This window comes from Solanum verrucosum, unplaced genomic scaffold (genome assembly GCF_900185275.1).
Source record: "Solanum verrucosum unplaced genomic scaffold, falcon-dt-bn FXZP01000238.1, whole genome shotgun sequence".
NCBI classification, from domain to species: domain Eukaryota; kingdom Viridiplantae; phylum Streptophyta; class Magnoliopsida; order Solanales; family Solanaceae; genus Solanum; species Solanum verrucosum.
In genome coordinates this window covers 4278562-4297356 of record NW_026020630.1, presented here as the reverse complement: position 1 = coordinate 4297356, position 18795 = coordinate 4278562, and the positions used below count along the sequence as shown (strand labels likewise).

The following is an 18795-nucleotide window of genomic DNA, read 5'->3' as shown; positions in this document are numbered from 1 at the left end:
TATATGATTTTGATTATGATTTATGTAATCTTTTCTGATTTATATAAACATTTCATGTGCATATATATAAATAGTCTGATCTTTAACGGCAATAGCTTAATTACCGCTAAATATGTATTTTTCTGACAAGTTGAGTCCATCGGTTTTCGACCTGTTTTTTGTAGTGTGATTACTTGTAATTTTTGGTAAGTAGTAAATGTTACTCAAAAGGATAATTCCAAAGTGTCACATTTACAAATATTACATGTTCTTTTTTTGTACCATGCTATACAAGTGCACATTATGTAGTGAGAATAGGTGGGAGATACTGAGATTTGTTGCCAAGAATAGCAGCTTTTGTGTCTGGGAAGAACTTGAATCCAGGAAGTGTTGTAATCTGTCCTGTGTTCGAAATATCGATAGGGTAGCGAAGAAGGTGGCCTGGAAGATCTAGATCAAATGTATCACTTGAATAAAGTTTCCAGCTTTCATCAGCCATGCTATTTACTTTCCTAACACATTCTAGACTCGAGGGATCCGCGAAAGAGTCATCTGCATAGTTTAGATGTTCACACCATAAGGACATTCGAAAACCGTAGATTTTCCCTCTAGGTGGTTGATTAGATGCAAGATGATATGGTTGGTAGCCACCCATAGCAATCTCAGAATCTCTTGCACCATCCATTGACCTTTGATTGATGTTAGCAGATCCAATTATAATGTATTCATCATCAACTTCAAGAAAGAACAAAAGAAGCAAACATTAGTTTGATCAAAATGATCAATAGAGGCAAAATTGGTACTCCTTCCGTTTCAATTTGTTTGTCTGGTTTCTGACTTGAGACGGAGTTTAAGAAAGTAAAAAAGACTTTTGAATATTGTGGTCTTAAGCTAAAGATGTGTAGAATGTATCACTTAAACATGTCATGGAAAGTTAGAATTGAAGAGTTGTTCAAAAAAGGAAAGAGATATTCTTTCCGAAACAGATTAAAAAGGAAAGTAAGACAAATTGAAATTGTTCACTCACCGATCATCATTTTTGAATGAACGTAGATCATAAAGCGTCTGAATTCTTGAGCTCTTGCATAATTAGTATCAGGAACTGGTTTCTGAGGAGGTTTGTATTCTCCAAGCTTTTCGACTTCACGGTTTCCAAGACAGAAGAATGTCAAGTACTCTCTAGGATCAGCAGTAGTATTTCCCTTGGCCTTAAGGGCATTGCATATGTCTGTGTACATCATTTCCATTGTCCTTTTTTGCCAATCCAGAATTGCCTGAACAGAATCACTTTCCGGTATACCTTCTGGCCACATCGGTAGAACAATATAGACCGTAAATCTCTCCCCTGCTTGAATCTTGCTCACAATCTTAAGTGAGATCTCCTTTGGGATAAGATGCAAAGCTCCGATATCCTCGAGCTTGATATCATTTGCAGGCTTCCAACCATAGCAACTTCCAATAAAGTATTGGTTTTCAATGTAAATGAAGTTCTTAGCTCGACGAATGGCACTAATGTATGCATCGTGGATACTTTGATCAATGACGTTGTTTTTCCCAGTAACAAGGCCTACCTCAGAAGCTTCTTCGGGGTTTACAGGGAAGTCAGTAACAGCACCACCATCAATAGACCGAAATATTTGAACATTCCAGGTTTCTCTATCTCTTGATGCTGTAACTTCCGTTGGACGAATAATAAACTTATCAAGCTCATTCATTGAGTAGATAAATCTATTTCCAATCTGCTTCCTCCACCTTTGCTCAAAATTATACAAGACATCCCACGCAACGGGCCCTTCTAGCCTACAATGAATGTCATGCCAAGGCTCTCTTGGACCACCTTTCGCGATTGAAGAGCCTGGAAAGGTAGGCTGATAGAAATCTTGCTTATGCACTGTGTCCAATGTCCTGAATAATGAGTGATCTCGAGTATCATATCGTCCATCACAAAGATCAATACCACCAAGAAAACTTACTATCATCCTTTTATTTGACATCCCTCCTGGAATTTCAGTGTCTACAACGATCGTCTTTTGATGATGAGTAAACATTGTACCAACTTGAAACCCCTGAATCACTGTCTTTCCACTATCAGCATTACGCGGACATAAACAACAGTGGACATCTGTGTTCTTAAAATAATCCGCGGTTTCTTGATCATGAGTTGACATTAGTCCATCTCTTTTTAGTACCTCATCTGAAGTTATATCATCCCAAACTAACAAAAGAACATTAACTCCTTCACTTGCTTTCTTTTTCAGGAGCTCCCCGAGAGTAAGTTCTCCGCCTACCTTTGGCCTTTTTGGATTTCTTATCAAGGTAATTTTCGTATACACAGACCATCCGGCTATATAAATCATATGCTTTGCATTGTTGATTGCATCAAAAATATCTTCCCAACATCTCTGAGGTTCGAAAAGTCCTTGTGACTTGAGATAATTTGTGATATCATCGTCTGAAATGTCTGCATCGGGGTAAAGTGTAACTTGACACCCCTGTCTCTCCTTGAAAAACGTATACGGGACTCCTCCAAATGCAGGGGAGGTAATGCCTCTAGACCAATTACTGTCTTGCTTTACGCTATAGAACTGCAACCTTACATGGATTTTTGAATGACCACTTATCGGATGCCTCTCTTCATCTACTATAGGTACCCATCTATCGACTATATATCGATTCAAGACTTCCTCAACAGGGAGATAAGCTCTTCCAATTAGTGTTGCACTAACAGGATTCTCATCTTTTACTGTAAATATGATGTTAGAAACCTCATGAGCACAGTAGAATCGAAATGTGTCATTCCAATGAGGGTTGGAAGGCTCATTTTCCGCGATTCTAGTTCTTCCAACTCTAGCCTTATCTAAATCTATGGTTGCATAAAGTTTTGTAGCAGAAATCTGCAAAATTTGTAACACATTGTGAAAAAAGGTTTAAAATGGATAACAGATAGAACTTTCTCTGTCCCAATTTATGTGACACAATTTGATTTGACTCAAAGTTTAAGATAGAAACGAAGAGTTGTACTTCTTGACAGTTTGTGCGACTATAAATCATTTCATTAAGGGTAAAATGGTAATTTTGAAGTTAAACTGTTTCCAATTATAGAGAAGTGACATTCTTTTTAAGACGGACTATAAAGGAAAGTATGTCACATAAATTGGGACAGATACAACAACAAACTAATTATATTAAAGACGGTACCTTTGGCGCGCAGAAGAACAATTTCTTGACATTGTTCAAAACTCTTTTGGTTAATTTCTGGGGAGATGTCTATAAGTAAAGATATGGAGATTAGAAAAATGCTTGAGGCTAAAATGGATCAAATATTAATAAGCACATACATATGTATTATCACCATTATATTGAGAATTCATTTGTACTAATATAATGTCATCAACCTTAATCAACACTTGTTAGGCATCACACTTCATTGATTTTAGATTTTAGTAATTTCTATAACTGATTGAACTAAAAATAGCTGACAGATGTATAGTATATGTATAATATGTGTATGATCGTGTATAATGAGGTATAATTTATGTATATATATTAGAAAAAGTAAACAGTAAATTTGTTCGAATATTTTCATTAGCTATATGTTGCTTCTTCTCCATGGGAAAATAAAGCAACAAGATTTTGTGTCACATGGCTAAATTTTTGTCCTTTTTATATCTTGAATTACTATACTATATGAGTAATAAATTTCTAAGGCACACAACCCTTCTATGTATGCAAAATATTACTCCAAGTTATAATTAATCAACAATAATATGTCTCTCGTGAGTGTGGCATGCACCTTTGTATCTTTCTTATTCGCTACAACGAAAGATCTACCCTCACCTAATCGCACTTCAAAAAGCTTAGATTCTATAGGTGCGATTATAAACTCTTTAATATCTTAAATCATGTAATTGGAAGGTGTTAGCCTCAAAAACCTTTGATACTTTGGAATACACCATGAGCAGTCATACTCATCACCATTAATACATCTAGTTCACTAGAAGGTATCATAAAAAGATTGAATGAGTTCATTAATATTAAAATTTAAACTATGGTTTCATAGTTTTACTACAAAAATATGCCTCTTAACCATGTGCAATTATGACTAAACTAGTACATGAATCAATTGACTAGTCAAATTTTTCTTTGTTTTTCTCTCTTTTTTTCATTGCTTATTGTCAAATTATAGAGGTGGATTTGGTATTTAAAATTGATGGAATCAGAATAATTGTGATTGTATGAATAAACTTAAAAGAGATAATTAATGGTAATAAGTATATTTGAAATATCCTGTTTTTGTGAGTTTTCTATCTGATAATGCAGGTGTTATTAGGTATTCTTTTTTACTACGTACCTTAACTATCATCAATTATTTTTTTCAAAACACACCTCAACTATCCGTTGTTCTCTTTTCCCATCTGAACGATGGTGATATTTCAGGAAGGAAAAGAAAACAACCGACAGTTAATGTATGTATAGATGAATAGCTAGTAATAATTCAAGTAGGAAAAACAAATCCCTTATAATTCAAATTGGAAACTTACAAAAACATGATACTTCAAATATATTTTTTTACCATTAACTCAAGTTAAAATTCTTTTTTTATATGTATACATAGTTCGAGCGAAAAACTTACCGGTCCACAACAATCAGCACAACCGGTCCTTATCTTATCAATTTCATAAATTGTAGCATGAAGAGTCCCATGCAACAAACGTGGACCCATTTTTCACCTAAGATGGAGAAAAAATAAAAGCAAGTCAAATGAGATAAATATATAAAGCACAAAAAATGAAGAAAGTAAGTAATAAAGACAAAGAACCTTAAAAAGGTAGTTTTTGTCCTTAAGGAGATGAAAATTTGTGATATATACTATTAATAAAGACTTATATATATAAAGAAGACAAAAAAAGGTTTTACTAAAATTCTTGGAATCATGTAATACATGAGTTGAAGCAACTTCTTTAGGAGGAATCACCTATTCTAAAGAAAGAATTGTCTTTTTGCTTTGAATTGCTTTGTTTGTGAGGTTTGTGTACTTGATCCCAAAGAAGAAGTAAATAATTTCATGATTTCTACAATATTGTATGTGCCTGATATATACGATACTTTTTCTAGCCAATATACATAGATTATATACATATTATAAATGGATTATTATACATATATTATATGTCAGACAACTATTTTTAGTTTAATTAGTTAGGTGGACGGCTATTATAAAAGGGTATTTATTTCTATATTATACTAAAGATGGAACACCCCCCACCCTCCACCTCAAAAAAATATATATATTAAAAGGAAATTACCTAAATACCCTTTTTAAAACCTAAATAGCCTATTAAACACTTCTTATTAACCTAAACTATTTTAAATAACTTACACAAATAGTCCAAGTAACCCTTCATACTCAACCGTTAATAGAAGCTTAGAAGCATCCTTTTTCTTTGCCTCAAGAGTTGTTTGGCAAGATTCTCAAGCAAAAGCAATATTAATCATGTTACATGTATGAACTTAGTAGAATTAGCAACAAATTTTGTTCCTATTTTGTTCATAGCAAAAGCAATATTAGTCCGGTCCTATTTTGTTCATAGCTAACGAAAATATGTCACGGAGTAGAATTAGCAACGAGTTTTGTTGTTTAGCTACAAAAATTGTTTTTCGTTACTCCATCATTATTACTCAATCCAATTATGTGTAATTAAAAATCAAGACAATTAATTTATAAAATATAGAATATAATATGTTCTCACTATATTAAACTGAAATCACACACCCAAAAGTATAGACTATGGTCTATAGATATATATATCCAAACAGAGTTCTAACAGCTTGAATATGAAGAACTTTATAATAATTTTTTGAAAATATAACAGAACACATATCCTTCTCTTTCTCTTGTAAATGTAAAGAGAAATATAAGTAGCAAGAAAACCATAGTTAAATGTGAACAATGTAGAACAGTTCAATTTCTTCCGAAAATCGAGTTTATTGACAAAGACTATAAGACCAACGGCTAACGCTGTTAAACTGATCGTGTACTTTGATTTTTCACTGATGGCAATATGCTGAATCTTCATACTTTCCATCCCACCTGTTGATCAGATCATGTTCAACGATGAAGTTACTCACGAGTCCTTCTTTTCTCAGATACAACGTTAAGCAAGAACAATCGTATATACAGTATGCAAATGAAACTTGCACCAGTTCATACCTGTCTTGTTCATTTTCCGAAACCTTGAGCTCAAAATCTTCTTCAAATGGCTCAAATACAAGGTTGACTTGCTCGTCCTCAACGTTTTCAAGAGTTGAAGGGTCCCACTGAGGATGATTGCAGGTTAGATAACAACGTCCCAAGGTGGAGAGGACGCAAAGAGAGAGTAAAGTTAGTATAATCACATTCAAATCCATTATGCTTTAATTTCCCAAAATGTAGAATGTGACATAATTAGAAACACAAAATGTCCCCGAAAATGTGTGAGTGAGAGAGACATACTTTCGGAGAATTGTCCTTGTCAATGGTAAGAGCTCTGATACCCTTCATAATATGAGAGGGAATGCAAGTTAGATTCGAGAAGATCAATTATATCGAAAGCTGAACAGCATTTTTCAGTGATTACCTCATAGACATCACCAGATATTCTTGCTCTTAGTGTATTTATTGTTATTCTGAATTCTTTCTTCAGACATTCAGATAAGGTTTGTTTCCTCCCTTCCCGAATCTGAAAATATTCGAACATATATAAGACAATGCAGAGTATACAGCATAAGAGAAGCAACTCTTTTGATCAAAAGGATTAGCAATGTAACATTGATAGGAATCCAAAAACTCGTCAAATTGCTACTAAATATGCATCACAGGATTCGGTTTAACGCATAACAAGTCAAGCATATCTTTCCCTTTTAACTCAAACTGTACAACTGATGTAACATTTTCACCATATCATTCAAAGCAATTACTGTCTACAACTTATTAGGAGCACGGATGTTGTCCGCACAATAGCCAGTATCACTATGAACCTACTAGTAACAGGAAAAGTCGAATGAGCATAGTCTGCTCCACTAGAATTCAAATGAAAGAACTTTGTCCTAATTCACGGTTAGGTGCTATTTTGCATAAGTTTGAATGCCTTGGCTTCTTTACACGGAGACAAGTTTGAAGATTGAGAGCTGCTGTATCAAATACAAAGGGAATGTGACCATTTCGATGGTCTACTCTATGATAGACTATAAGGACTCAGAAAAGAAAGATTATATGAACCATCACCATATCCGGGAAGGAAAGTATTGACTGATTTTGTATGAAACAAAAAGGAGGAACTAACCGATCTTAGAGTGATTTTTAGACCTGTTGGGGATGACCGTTTTAGGCCTTTAAGCACCGGCACAATCCAACCATTTCCCTCTTTGCCTGCCTCAGTTTCCTGAAAAGAAAGAAACCATCGAGTTATCTATGTTATATCTCTCACAAATCATGATGTTTACAATGCTGTGAAGAATTGTCTTACAAATGAACTGATAATATCCGCAACAGAATCCTTGGAGAAGCACTCATCAATTATTGATTGCCTGCATGAGCTAACATATGTTACTCTTGATTTTCTTGATGAAAGAGTATAGAGTACATTAATTATGACAAATGTTACTTTTTCAAGATACTTTCTTCATCGATCTGAACGTCTGTTGAGAATTCCTTGATTGCAGATCCGACAGCAGCCTCGTCGCCAGTGTTTAAGTTTAGTAAGTGCTTCTCTAGCTCTGGCAGTTTCTGACATTTTAAATAGCAAATAGAGTTAACTCTATAATTGGTCAAAGAACAGAAAATACAATCTCAAGTCATTCACAAAATTGAACACCGTTAAAATTTTCTGTACTTAATGTTTTAAATTTTTTGTGCTTCATCCATCTGCAGGGACTATGTTGACTTTCTGGCTGACTGGCATAAAAGTCCTACTATGAACTAGGGAATTTGACGAGAGACAAATCAAACAACGTTTGTTGATAAAGTGGTTTATGAGAGAATAACTCAGCCCTTGCTTCCATTAGTCAGCTTTATTGGATGGCTCATTCCAGTCTGAAATCAGACAGTCGAAAGAGTTGGTTGGCAGTTCAAACCTTAGATGAAAGCATTCTCTAAGGGCACTGCCCGAAGGGCCTCTTCGCGGTATGTACATGTATCAATCAAGTGAATTTTGTTCTGGTGGATCCATTCAATAAAAAAAAGAAAAAGCAATTCAAGGCCAAAGGCAAAGGCCATAAGAGCGTCAAGGGGGTTGCCCTATGAAGCCACAGTACAGGAGGGAGTGATTCTCTCTTTACTAGAGCCAAGACTATTCAGGGGGAGAGACTTAAGTCGACTCAAGTGGAAATAATCCTGGATTTGAATAATTTCAAATTAAATAATGTACATAGAAGCTTATCAACATGTAGAAGAACTGGAGAAGGTATTATAGTTCATTCTGGATTTGCAGGATCTACTCGAGTACTAACCACTTATAGGTTGAAAAGTGTTGTTAGTTTATGCATACAAGAGGAACTATCCAATGAGATATGTATTTTGGCTATCCAATGTATAATTAAGGTGGTTTTCTAATCTGATATCTTCTGGATATTCCAGTTGAAGCTTATCCACGGTCTATTACATGATACGATATTCCAATTAAAACGTATGCCTGGTCCACTACATGGAAATGAATTTAAGGAAAATATAGTGTTCTGTCATCCATGAGATAAAATCTTGTTTTTATGAATTGTGTTTGGAGTAAGAGATTTTTGTCCATTAGACTCACCTCCAGAGGTACAAAATGTGTTGCAAGTCCAGCAGCAACCAATTCTCTACCGTTCAGCCTCGCTCCAGTTAAACCCAAGTATTCCCCTACATAAACAGTAAATGCATCACAAATTCTCCCTTGGCTCTTCGATTGACATAAATAACGTAAAGACAAACTTCCTTGTCCCGATGCTATTTTAATGCTTACCGAGTCTACCAGGAAGCCGAGAAAGCATGTATGAGAAACCACAGTCTGTGTGGAAGCCTATACTTGCTTCAGGAGTGGAGAAAACCTATAAAACAAGAGTAAGATGCACTATAGTTCATGCATTACTTGAAGAATTAAAAGTACAATATGCAGTAGTAGATATATATGTACGGACCGTCTTTTTAGTCACAACAGAGAACTTCATTGGAGCCATTAAGGATGCACCTCCACCCATTGAGATTCCATGAGCAAGAGCAATCTGTACAGTGCATAAAACGAAAGTCAGAGACAAGTTTTCAGAATCAACATGTGCTCGTTTCTATTTCAATATAAGGATTTCAGAAGAGTCGTATGAATACTGCACCGTGGTTTTCTTATATGTATGAATGTGATTGCAAAGCCAATACATTCGATAAACAACTTCAAGGCAGGAATCCTCTGTAAAGTACAAGTTCCAAATGCCAGTCAACAAATGGTAATTCAATAGTCTAAAGCTATGTTGCTCGAACTCTCAGAAAATGCTGCAGCACAGTGTCAGATCCTCCAAAAGTAATGATCCGACATGCACCTGGTGACATTTTTTAAGAGTCCAAGCAACAGAGGTCAAAAGTAAACAACTGAACTTTTTACTGTTACAAAATATTACTTGAATTCCTGCCATTATAGAACACCTTTAAATCCCCGCCAGCAGAAAAAGCCCGGCCAGCTCCCTGTTCAGTTTATGAAAAACGAAAACAAGGCTAAACAACATTTTCAAAATTCTCATCTCAATCATTTGTTAGCAGTAGCTAGAGATTACAATAATATAAGAAACAATAAAATTTGAAAATTTTGGAGAGCAGAAACAGATTACTAACCTTGATGATAACAAGTTTTGCTTTCTCATCTTTCTCCCACTTCTCAAGATTCGCTGCCAGCGGTTCTACCTACTTGAAGGAAATTAAAAGTTTTATTACATACACTAATGTTCTGAACTATATTTACTTAATCAGGTCACTAACAAGATACTTAAAACTTAAAAGCAAATCTCTATGATATGTATTACTCCGTCCGTTTCAATTTGGTTGACGGTTGTCTTCAGTTTCAAAAAGAATGTCTCTTTTCTTTTTTAACAACTCTTTTAATTTCAACTTTCTACCTGACATGCTTAAAACGACAAGATTAAAAGACATTTTAGTACATTCTACTTTATCTTTAGTTTAAGACCACAAGATTCAAAAGTCTTCTTAATTTCTTAAGCTTCGTACCAAGTGAAAGCCAGACAAACAAATTGAAACGAAGGGAGTAATTGGTAGCTTTCCTAAACTTCGTACCAAGTGAAAGCCAGACAAACAAATTGAAATGAAGGGAGTAATTGGTATCTTTCTTAAACTCCGTATCAAGCTAAAGCCAGACAAACAAATTGAAACGAAGGGAGTAATTGGTAGCTTTCTTAAACTCCATGTCAAGTGAAAGCCAGACAAACAAATTGAAACAAAGGGAGTAATTGGTAGCTTTCTTAAACTCTGTGTCAAGTGAAAGCCAGACAAACAAATTGAAACAAACGGAGTAATTGATAGCTTTCTTAAACTCTGTAGCAAGTGAATGTCAGACAAACAAATTGAAATGAAGAGAGTAATTGGTAGCTTTCTTAAACTTCGTACCAAGTGAAAAGCCAGACAAACAATTGAAATGAAGGGAGTAAATGGTAGCTTTCTTAAACTCCGTACCAAACAAATGTTAGACAAACAAATTGAAAAGAAGGGAGTAATTGGTAGCTTTCTTAAACTCCGTGTCAAGTGAAAGTCAGACAAACAAATTGAAACGAAGTGAGAAATTGGTAGCTTGCATAGATGAATCCAAAATTTGAACTTCATTGTTTTAGAATCAACATTTTACCACAACTACATGATCTAAGCTAAAGTTACTGAACCCTATAGGTTCTTCACTAGGTCCACACAAAATCTTTACACTATTGATGCATATAACTTAAATCCGATGTAACTAGAAATAGATAATTTCAAGAATTCAAATTCTTCAACATACCACTTTGGGTGAAATGATATTCAACTGTTTTGGGTTATTCAAGGTAACAACTCTAACATTTCCAAGTTCTTCAACCAAAACAACCTGAAATGAACAATCAAAAGAATTCAAGAATCAAGATCCACTAGAAGATAATTCATTGAAACATGTAAAGAACTTAACTTTATACCCTTTAATTGAAATTTCAACTAACCTCTTGTTCAAGATTTACTGTTTCTTGAGCCATGATTAATCAAATTCCCAAAACAAGAACCTTTATAAGGAAAACACAATTTCAATCAAGAGAATCTTAAATACAAATGCTTAGTATAATTCCACGAGCGAAATCTGGAGAGGATAGAATATACGCACAACTTAAAACAAAACAAAAGAAGAAGGTGAGATTGCACTTACAAGATCAAATTAGGATGTTGAAAGTGACTTGTAATGCAATAATAAAAAAGAAGAGCAACATAGGGCTATGGAGTTTTTAATAGTAGACTAGTTGTGGACGGTTGTTGGCTGAGTTCCCTTCCTAGTGTTTGGTAACATAATTACCTACCTACCTACCACTACCCCTTTTTTAACTCTTTTTTTTTTCTTTTCAGAAAGTGTTTAATAAACACTTTTTGAAAAATATGTTCTTTCGTTTTAATTTGTTTGTATTATAATAATTTAAAATAAAATTTAAGAAAATAAATAAAAATTCTGAATCTCGTGATTTTAAATCAAGGAGAAAGACGTAAATATATCATCAAGCTTTCAGAAAATGTTCATTTATGTCATCCATTAAAAGTTTGGCTCATCTATGTCATTTTTGTTTGAGAAAAGGCTCATTCATGCAATTATTTGTTAACTGAAATAGCATAAATGAGTCAAACTTTAAAGGGATTGCATCAATAAGCCTTTTTCTCAAAGTCTGATGGCATATTTGAGTCTTTTCCTTTTAAAAAATGATTTAATTAATGACGTGATTGAATGATAATTGATCACATGTAAAAAATGATTTTGCTTAAACCGAAACTTTTTTTTAGTTAACAAATAATGGTATAAATGAGTCAAACTTTAAATGAACAACATAGATGAGCTTTTTCACAAAGTTTGATAGCATTTTCCCTACTATAATCGATCACATATTGTTTAAATATCAAATAAAATTATGTAAGATCCCTAGATCGAATATACAAAATAAAAAATTGCTAATATGCCTTTGAATATTAAACGAACATTTATGTGACTTCATGGTTTGATTATCTAACCCGTTCAGCAGCCCATATTGACTCGCTTGAGTCCTACCAACCACATATTGAATTTTGTGGTGCGATGATACCTTAGGTTGTTCGAAGTTTTTAAAAATATTAATAGGTATGTATCAGAAACTTTAAAAGTAAATGTATTGACATGAGTGTGACAATAAGATTGAAAAGTTCAAGCAACATAGATGATATCTCAAGAGATTGAACATGCGACAATTAATCAAAACATTAGTTACTGTTTAGTTTGGTATATCAAAAATAATGTATGGTATAAAATATTTTTAATATTCTTTAACTTTATACACTTTTAGAGGTAATTGCATTTTTAATCATGCTAATACATGTATTATAACATTGATATTTAATACTATGGTTTGCTAACTACTCCGTCAATTTTAATTTGTTTTTAGCATGTGTTTGACTTAACATGAAGTTTTTAAAAAAAGGACGGTTGAGTCTTGTGGTCTTAAATTAAAGATATGTCAAACATACCAATATATTCTTTAATCTTGTGGTATTAAACATGTTATGTGAAAAGTTGAAATTAAAGAGTTGCTAAAAATATTTTTAACACGGACTACAAAAAAAAAGTAGATTAAACAAATTGAAACCGAGAGAATGTTAGTTATACTTATGATAATACCAAATATTTTTAAAATGTACCAAATAAAGAATAAATATTATCATAACTAATAAATGTATTATTTTTTCTAATACCTTCTACCGAACGATCCTTATTCTTTATTCAAATTTATAGAATGGATTTTATGGGCTACCAAATTTTCCTATTTCAACCAATATAAAGTGAACTGGGCCGGGCCTCAAGACCCAAAGACTATCTATTTTAGGAGAACAAATTGGGTTGAAAAGATGTTGGAAGTAGCCACTATTTGGGCTACTATTTAAGTTAAGTGTAGGTTTACAAAATATTTAAAGTTTAGCCACTTGAAAAGGGGGAATTGACAAGAAAAAGAAGCGGTTGCACAAATTATATGTAATTTCAAAGTTCATCATTAATTCAAAATCTATTAGCTTTTCCTAATTGGGAGGGATATTATATTGGGTCGAATCGGTCTACATGAACGATCTAATTTTGTTCAATCAAAATTAATTAACTTAACATTCCATAACAAATACAGCCTCCCAATAGGATTCTCTAAGGGATAAGAAAATAAAAACATATGTTAGAAATTAATTTACTCCACAATATTTAATTTATTATTCTACATATATTTAATTTTTCCTAAATGGTGAAATTAGATGCATCATATTCCACTAAAAAAACAAAAATGAGAAGTGAGACCTTGATTGATATAAACATCAGCATTTCATCTGGAAGAACTTCGACATGTGTTTTGACTGTTGGTTACAATTTTCCAAGAACTAATGGTTTCCAAGAAATATAACATGTCCGATACGATAAAATTAGTTTATAAAAATATAATTATTCAATCAGTTCAAATAACATGTGGTGTTGACCTATTTATATATATTAACTTAACCAATTTTGATTCGTTCAATAAGCACATTTAAAAATTGGATTAATAAAAATCGTCAAAATATTCTTTAAAAAACAATTTTTTTTGGTTTGGTATGTAACATTTTTTATAAGTTCTTAAGCAAGTTATTAGAAAATGAGTAAATAATTTGAAATGTAATAAAGATTGAACGGATTGAATTACGACTTGTATGTTAGTCTAGTGAATTGATCAACTAATTCAATATTTCATTTTTATAGTTAAAATTCAATTTAGACCGCTCATTTAATATCCGAGTAACAAATTAATAATTTGTAAATTTTACTTAAATTTAGCTAAAGAAAAGTATTTAGGGAGCATTTAATTACATATGAGGAAGAGTATACATTTATTAGATTTGTGGAAAGTATACTATAGAAGAAAACAAGAGTTGACTGACTTAGAATTAGAATGAGTGAATGGAAATAGTGGAAGAGTACCTGACTCCCTCCATCTCAATTTATATGACATTATTTATTTTTTGAGAGTCGAACAGTTGCGCATGAAATCTTTAAATTTCTTGAAACTAAATTTATATATTTGTAAATTGCATTAAAAAAAATATTATAAGTCACAATAATTAACAATTTAAAATATTTAAAAGATATATATAAAAAATTTACAGTCGAAGATAGACTTAGTTGAATCTCTAAATCTGAGGTGCCACATAAATTGAAAGGGAGAGAGTATCTTGTAACTCAGTTACAAATACATTTTATATATTTTAAAATTTAATACTTTGGTACCTTATATTATACAACATCGTTATAAAATATAGTGACATAGTTACAAATATACCTCTTGTATATAAAAATCAAACATGAATAAAACATCTCACATTAGCAGAGTTTTGACATGATTGCTAATTAACATGATTCTAAAGTATAATTCGCTGCATAAAACATTTCACATTAGCAGATTAGTCCAGTGAAGAGAAAGGGAAAGGGTCGTACCTTATTCAAGAGGTGTGATGTAGAGGGTTATTGACAGTTTAACCTAATTCAAGTGTTAGTAATTGTTTTCACGATTTGAACCCGAAAATTCACATGGCTCTAGTTATTGAAATTTTGAAGACAAAACTTTGGAAATTTTGAACCTATTGAAGAAAAAAAGTGAAGTCATTAATTTGGTCCGTTGAAGACGTTATTTTGTTTTCCATCTCACCTTCTTCCTTACGCCCACATGCATTATATATGTAATGCAACGACTCTTGGTGAATTCATGAAGATATACTTATTAAAGCATGTTTGTTACGATAGAAAATGTTTTTCCTGAAAAAATAAGTGAGTTTCTTACCTATTTATCGTTGTTTATAAGCAAGCAAAAGATAATATTATCTCAAAAGTTCTTATTTTTCTTATTCTATTAGGGAAGTGAGAATGATCCCACATAATTGGACCGGGACGAGATTCTTGGACTCGTTATATAGCTAGGGGGATTTTTCTTCTTTTGAGCTAAGTTTTTAGGGTGTGAGTTAGACCCATGATTCACGTTTTAATGTGGTATCAAAATCAAATCCATATATATGATCAATGTGGGGCCTCGGACTATGCAGGGAGAGAGGGTGATGATATATCCCCGAGGCCCCGATCCATGATTGTACATGCTCCAATTCGGACAATGTCCGGGTGTTGGAAGGGTGGGGGTGGGTGATGAGAATGATCGTCAGACGATGAGATCTCTAGATTTCTTATATGGCTTGGACAATCATCCCCTTTGAACTAGCTTTTGGAATGTGAGTTGCGGCCCAAAGTCCATTTTATCAGAAAGTTTTTTCTAATTTTTATGAAACTTATTTTTCTAAAAAGAATATTTTTTATGAAAAACATTTTTCAGAATATATTTTCCTCCGTCCCAAGTCCACCCTTAATGACTTTTATAATACATGTCATCTTCATAAGTCATAACACACTGATAATTCTAATAACTGCAACTGCATTGTCCTAATCTTTAATGCGTGTTATTTACGACTTGCAAATTAATATATTTCTATTTCCACCCTATAAATACCCTCAAAATATAAACTATTTTCCTCAAGGCAATTTCTCAAGCATTTCAAAAAAAAAAAAAAACAAAAAAAAAAACACCCTCTTTCTTTCCAAGAATTAAAATTATCTCACCCTCAAATCAATATTTATATTCCCTTTTTCAAACCTAGAGAATGAATAAGGTATTTATATATTTTTTAAATGTGTTTTTTTTTTTACTAATTTGAGTCTAGTTTTAATTGAAAAATGATATCTAACTAGCAAAGTGGCTATATTTTTTTAAAATTATATTGGTTCATTTACTAATGTATGGTCTTATAAAATTTGGGCAGCAAAAGGTTGTTATTAGGTTATCCATAAATGGTCATGATAAAAAATCAAGGTCCAAGGCTTTCAAAATTGCTGTTTCTCAGCCAGGTATGTAAGGTACATGTCATATATTTATTAGTTAGGTGCATACATTCGGTCCTTCGTTTCATTTTATGTGATACAGTTTAGAAAATGATGAGGTCAGTCAGAACCTATCCTATTAGGTTAACCTCAATAAAAAAAAAAACTTTATATATGTATGTATATATCTTGAAGAACTACTATCATGTATTTTAAAAGGACCCTTCAAATATATCTGTTGGATTTGGACATCGAATCATCGTGCCCCTTAGGCCCTCAAATTACTTCAATTAATGTACTAAAGATAGTGATGCACCTATTGTGTCCAAATCCTGAGTCCGTCTCTGCCACTAAATATTTCAAACTCCTATTGATTTTTCTATGTCCCTCTAGGTGTGAATTCAGCAGCTATGAAAGGGGGAGAAAATAACCAATTAGAAGTGGAGGGGGAGCAAATTGATGCAGCAGTGCTAACCAAATTGCTTAGGAAGAAATTGAAGAAAGGAGCAGAGTTGTTAAGTGTTGGCCCTATTGACAAGAAAGATGGTGACAAAAAAGATGATCCAAAAATAGAATTAGTTCCAATGATGCAATGGCCATCTAATAATTATTATCCATATCATGTTGTACCTCAATATCCATTTTATGAAGTTACAGAATCATATCAAGGTGGTTGCTCAATTTTATGAAAGTAGTGTCGATTTATTGTCACAATTCATGAAGTAATATATTGTTGGGTTTTAAAGGAGTGAATAGGAAATGAAGGGTTGTGATTCTCCTGAAGGGTTGTGACTTTGTTGAAGGGTTGTGACCTTTATGAAAGGTTGTGTCTCTTCTAAAGGGTTGTGACCGTTTGAAAGGTTGTGCCTTTTCCAAAGGGTTGTGACCTTTCTGAAATGTTGTCTTTTTTCCAAAGAGTTGTGACCTTTACCCTTTGTTGGCTATAAATAGAGAGATTTTCTCTCATTTTTCTGCCTTGAATTCTTTCCTTCTTCTGCATATATTTCTTACAAAACAAAATTGATCGATCGTGTCTGTGTGTGATCTCGTTGCTGTCTTTTTGAGTTTGTTGAAATTATCGAAGTTTGAGGTACCGCTATTTCTTTAATGGTTAATCCGTTTTATCTTGGGAGGAATTAATCTACAACCTCGGGTACTTGAAGGAATTAAATTTCTTAAGGACACACAGTGGGTTCTGTGGATTCGGATAGTTCTTTTCATCTTTTATTATTTCTAATTTGCTAATCTGAATACATGAGATAACATATATGAGTTTGAATTTGAAGTTGTTGAGTTTGAATTTATCCATGTTACTATATAAATAAATTAACCTACAATAACGTGTAACTCTTCATAGCAAGTCTGATACAATAACTTAAAATGTAGAGTAACTATTTACTATATATATTCAGGTAGATTGCTTTTATAGTGTCAACGTATATAACTTAAATCGTTACGATAATTACTAGTCAAAAATAGCAAAACAATTACTTATATACAAAAGAAAAGGGAGATTTAAGCAAACCTATTTTTTTGGTGTTGCCAATTGGTATTGATGGATCTGCCTGTCTCCTCTGGTACCAACTAGGAAGAGTGTCAATTTTTTTTGACAATGCTGTTCTTAGTTGGCATCCAGGGAGCCAGGCAGAACAATTTCATTTCTTGGACTTGGATATATATATATTCCTACAAATTTTCACAAAGAAAATGTGACGTTAACAAGGCGACTCATGTGTCCTAAATCAACGCAAGTGTTACTACTAGAAGAGAAAGAAATTAAGCAATATTACATTCGATTCATATTATACGTCTTTATTATAACAATATTAATTGGAGAAGTATGGTGAATTCTGAAGAGTCAATAAAGTTTTTCGAACAATTCAAATACTTAGGAACGAATTTAATTTTCCAAAACGACAAATAATATGGACCAAATGAAGGGACTCTCACCTACACCTTAGTTTGTAGCTCTTCCCTTTACTTTACTTCACTTGTTATCACTAGACTCCGCATATCTCATGATAAATAATCGAAAGAAAAAAATCATTATGAAGTAATTTGAGTGAGTGCTTTTTATAAAGGACTTCACGAAATATTTAAAGGTCTAGGAAAAAGGCAAGACAACACAAAATCCAAGCCACTTTGGGCAGCAGACGGCAGATATGCCTACAAAACGCACAGGGGTCGATATAATTTAATGATTATATTATATGGTGATGAAACCAAACAAATTGTGTGTTGCTTTGTGTATTTTTAAGAGTTTTGGATTTTTGCTTTTGATTTGAAAGATTCATCTTACTACTCACTTTTTTTAAAAAAACTCACTCCCATCATGATTAACTTTAGGAAAAAAATAAATATATTAGTTCAATAGGAAAATGACCAAATTGCCCCTAAAGTTTGTGAAATGGAACGGATTTAACTTATGTTAACTACGGAATACATGACATTATCGAGTGCTAAGGTTCTGCTGTTTGAAAATAGTGGCAAATTTAAGTTATTTAACTAACACAAAAGATAAATATATCCTCAATTATTAATAAATGACAAATTTATTTCATTTCGCATCGTTCGAGAAAAAATGACCATTTGCCCTAGTTCAATTTAAATATATTTGGTGTTACAAATTTATTTTGGTGCTACTACTTATTAGCATGACTTTTGACAAGGCCAAAGCCACTGCATG

General features: G+C 32.9%; 3 protein-coding genes across 5 annotated transcripts in view; 1 reads left to right on the top strand and 2 right to left on the bottom strand.

Moving 5' to 3' along the window:
- Positions 1 to 197: 197 nt before the first annotated feature.
- LOC125811728 (phospholipase D alpha 1-like) lies at positions 198 to 4819 on the bottom strand. Its single transcript, XM_049491266.1, has 5 exons — positions 4799 to 4819; positions 4613 to 4709; positions 3178 to 3246; positions 1007 to 2873; positions 198 to 714 (listed from the first exon to the last, which is right to left on the bottom strand). Exons 2-5 carry the CDS (start codon positions 4700 to 4702, stop codon positions 281 to 283), a joined length of 2460 nt encoding a protein of 819 aa, XP_049347223.1. The 5' UTR covers positions 4703 to 4709; positions 4799 to 4819; the 3' UTR covers positions 198 to 280.
- A 944-nt stretch (positions 4820 to 5763) lies between these two features.
- The window catches only part of LOC125811738 (3-hydroxyisobutyryl-CoA hydrolase-like protein 5), a 14903-nt gene continuing 1871 nt past the window's right edge, over positions 5764 to 18795 (bottom strand). Inside the window, exons 1-16 of one of the 3 annotated variants that reach the window (XM_049491273.1) lie at positions 11373 to 11480; positions 11173 to 11232; positions 10980 to 11063; positions 9812 to 9880; positions 9601 to 9664; positions 9319 to 9392; positions 9130 to 9213; positions 8955 to 9039; positions 8766 to 8851; positions 7623 to 7744; positions 7485 to 7545; positions 7302 to 7400; positions 6597 to 6698; positions 6473 to 6514; positions 6191 to 6297; positions 5972 to 6070 (exon numbers count right to left, since the gene is read on the bottom strand). In XM_049491273.1, the coding sequence (XP_049347230.1) occupies positions 6028 to 6070; positions 6191 to 6297; positions 6473 to 6514; positions 6597 to 6698; positions 7302 to 7400; positions 7485 to 7545; positions 7623 to 7744; positions 8766 to 8851; positions 8955 to 9039; positions 9130 to 9213; positions 9319 to 9392; positions 9601 to 9664; positions 9812 to 9880; positions 10980 to 11063; positions 11173 to 11205 (1155 nt within the window). In that variant the 5' untranslated portion in view covers positions 11206 to 11232; positions 11373 to 11480 and the 3' untranslated portion in view covers positions 5972 to 6027. Of the gene's footprint in view, positions 6071 to 6190; positions 6298 to 6472; positions 6515 to 6596; positions 6699 to 7301; positions 7401 to 7484; positions 7546 to 7622; positions 7745 to 8765; positions 8852 to 8954; positions 9040 to 9129; positions 9214 to 9318; positions 9393 to 9600; positions 9665 to 9811; positions 9881 to 10979; positions 11064 to 11172; positions 11295 to 11372; positions 11481 to 18795 lie in introns of those variants that run through there. The other 2 variants (XM_049491275.1, XM_049491276.1) reach the window with 2 other exon arrangements.
- On the top strand, positions 15809 to 16800 carry LOC125811752 (heavy metal-associated isoprenylated plant protein 12-like). The gene is made up of 3 exons (XM_049491292.1): positions 15809 to 15901; positions 16052 to 16136; positions 16503 to 16800. The coding sequence occupies exons 1-3, from the start codon at positions 15893 to 15895 to the stop codon at positions 16796 to 16798; spliced, it is 390 nt and encodes a 129-aa protein (XP_049347249.1). The 5' UTR covers positions 15809 to 15892; the 3' UTR covers positions 16799 to 16800.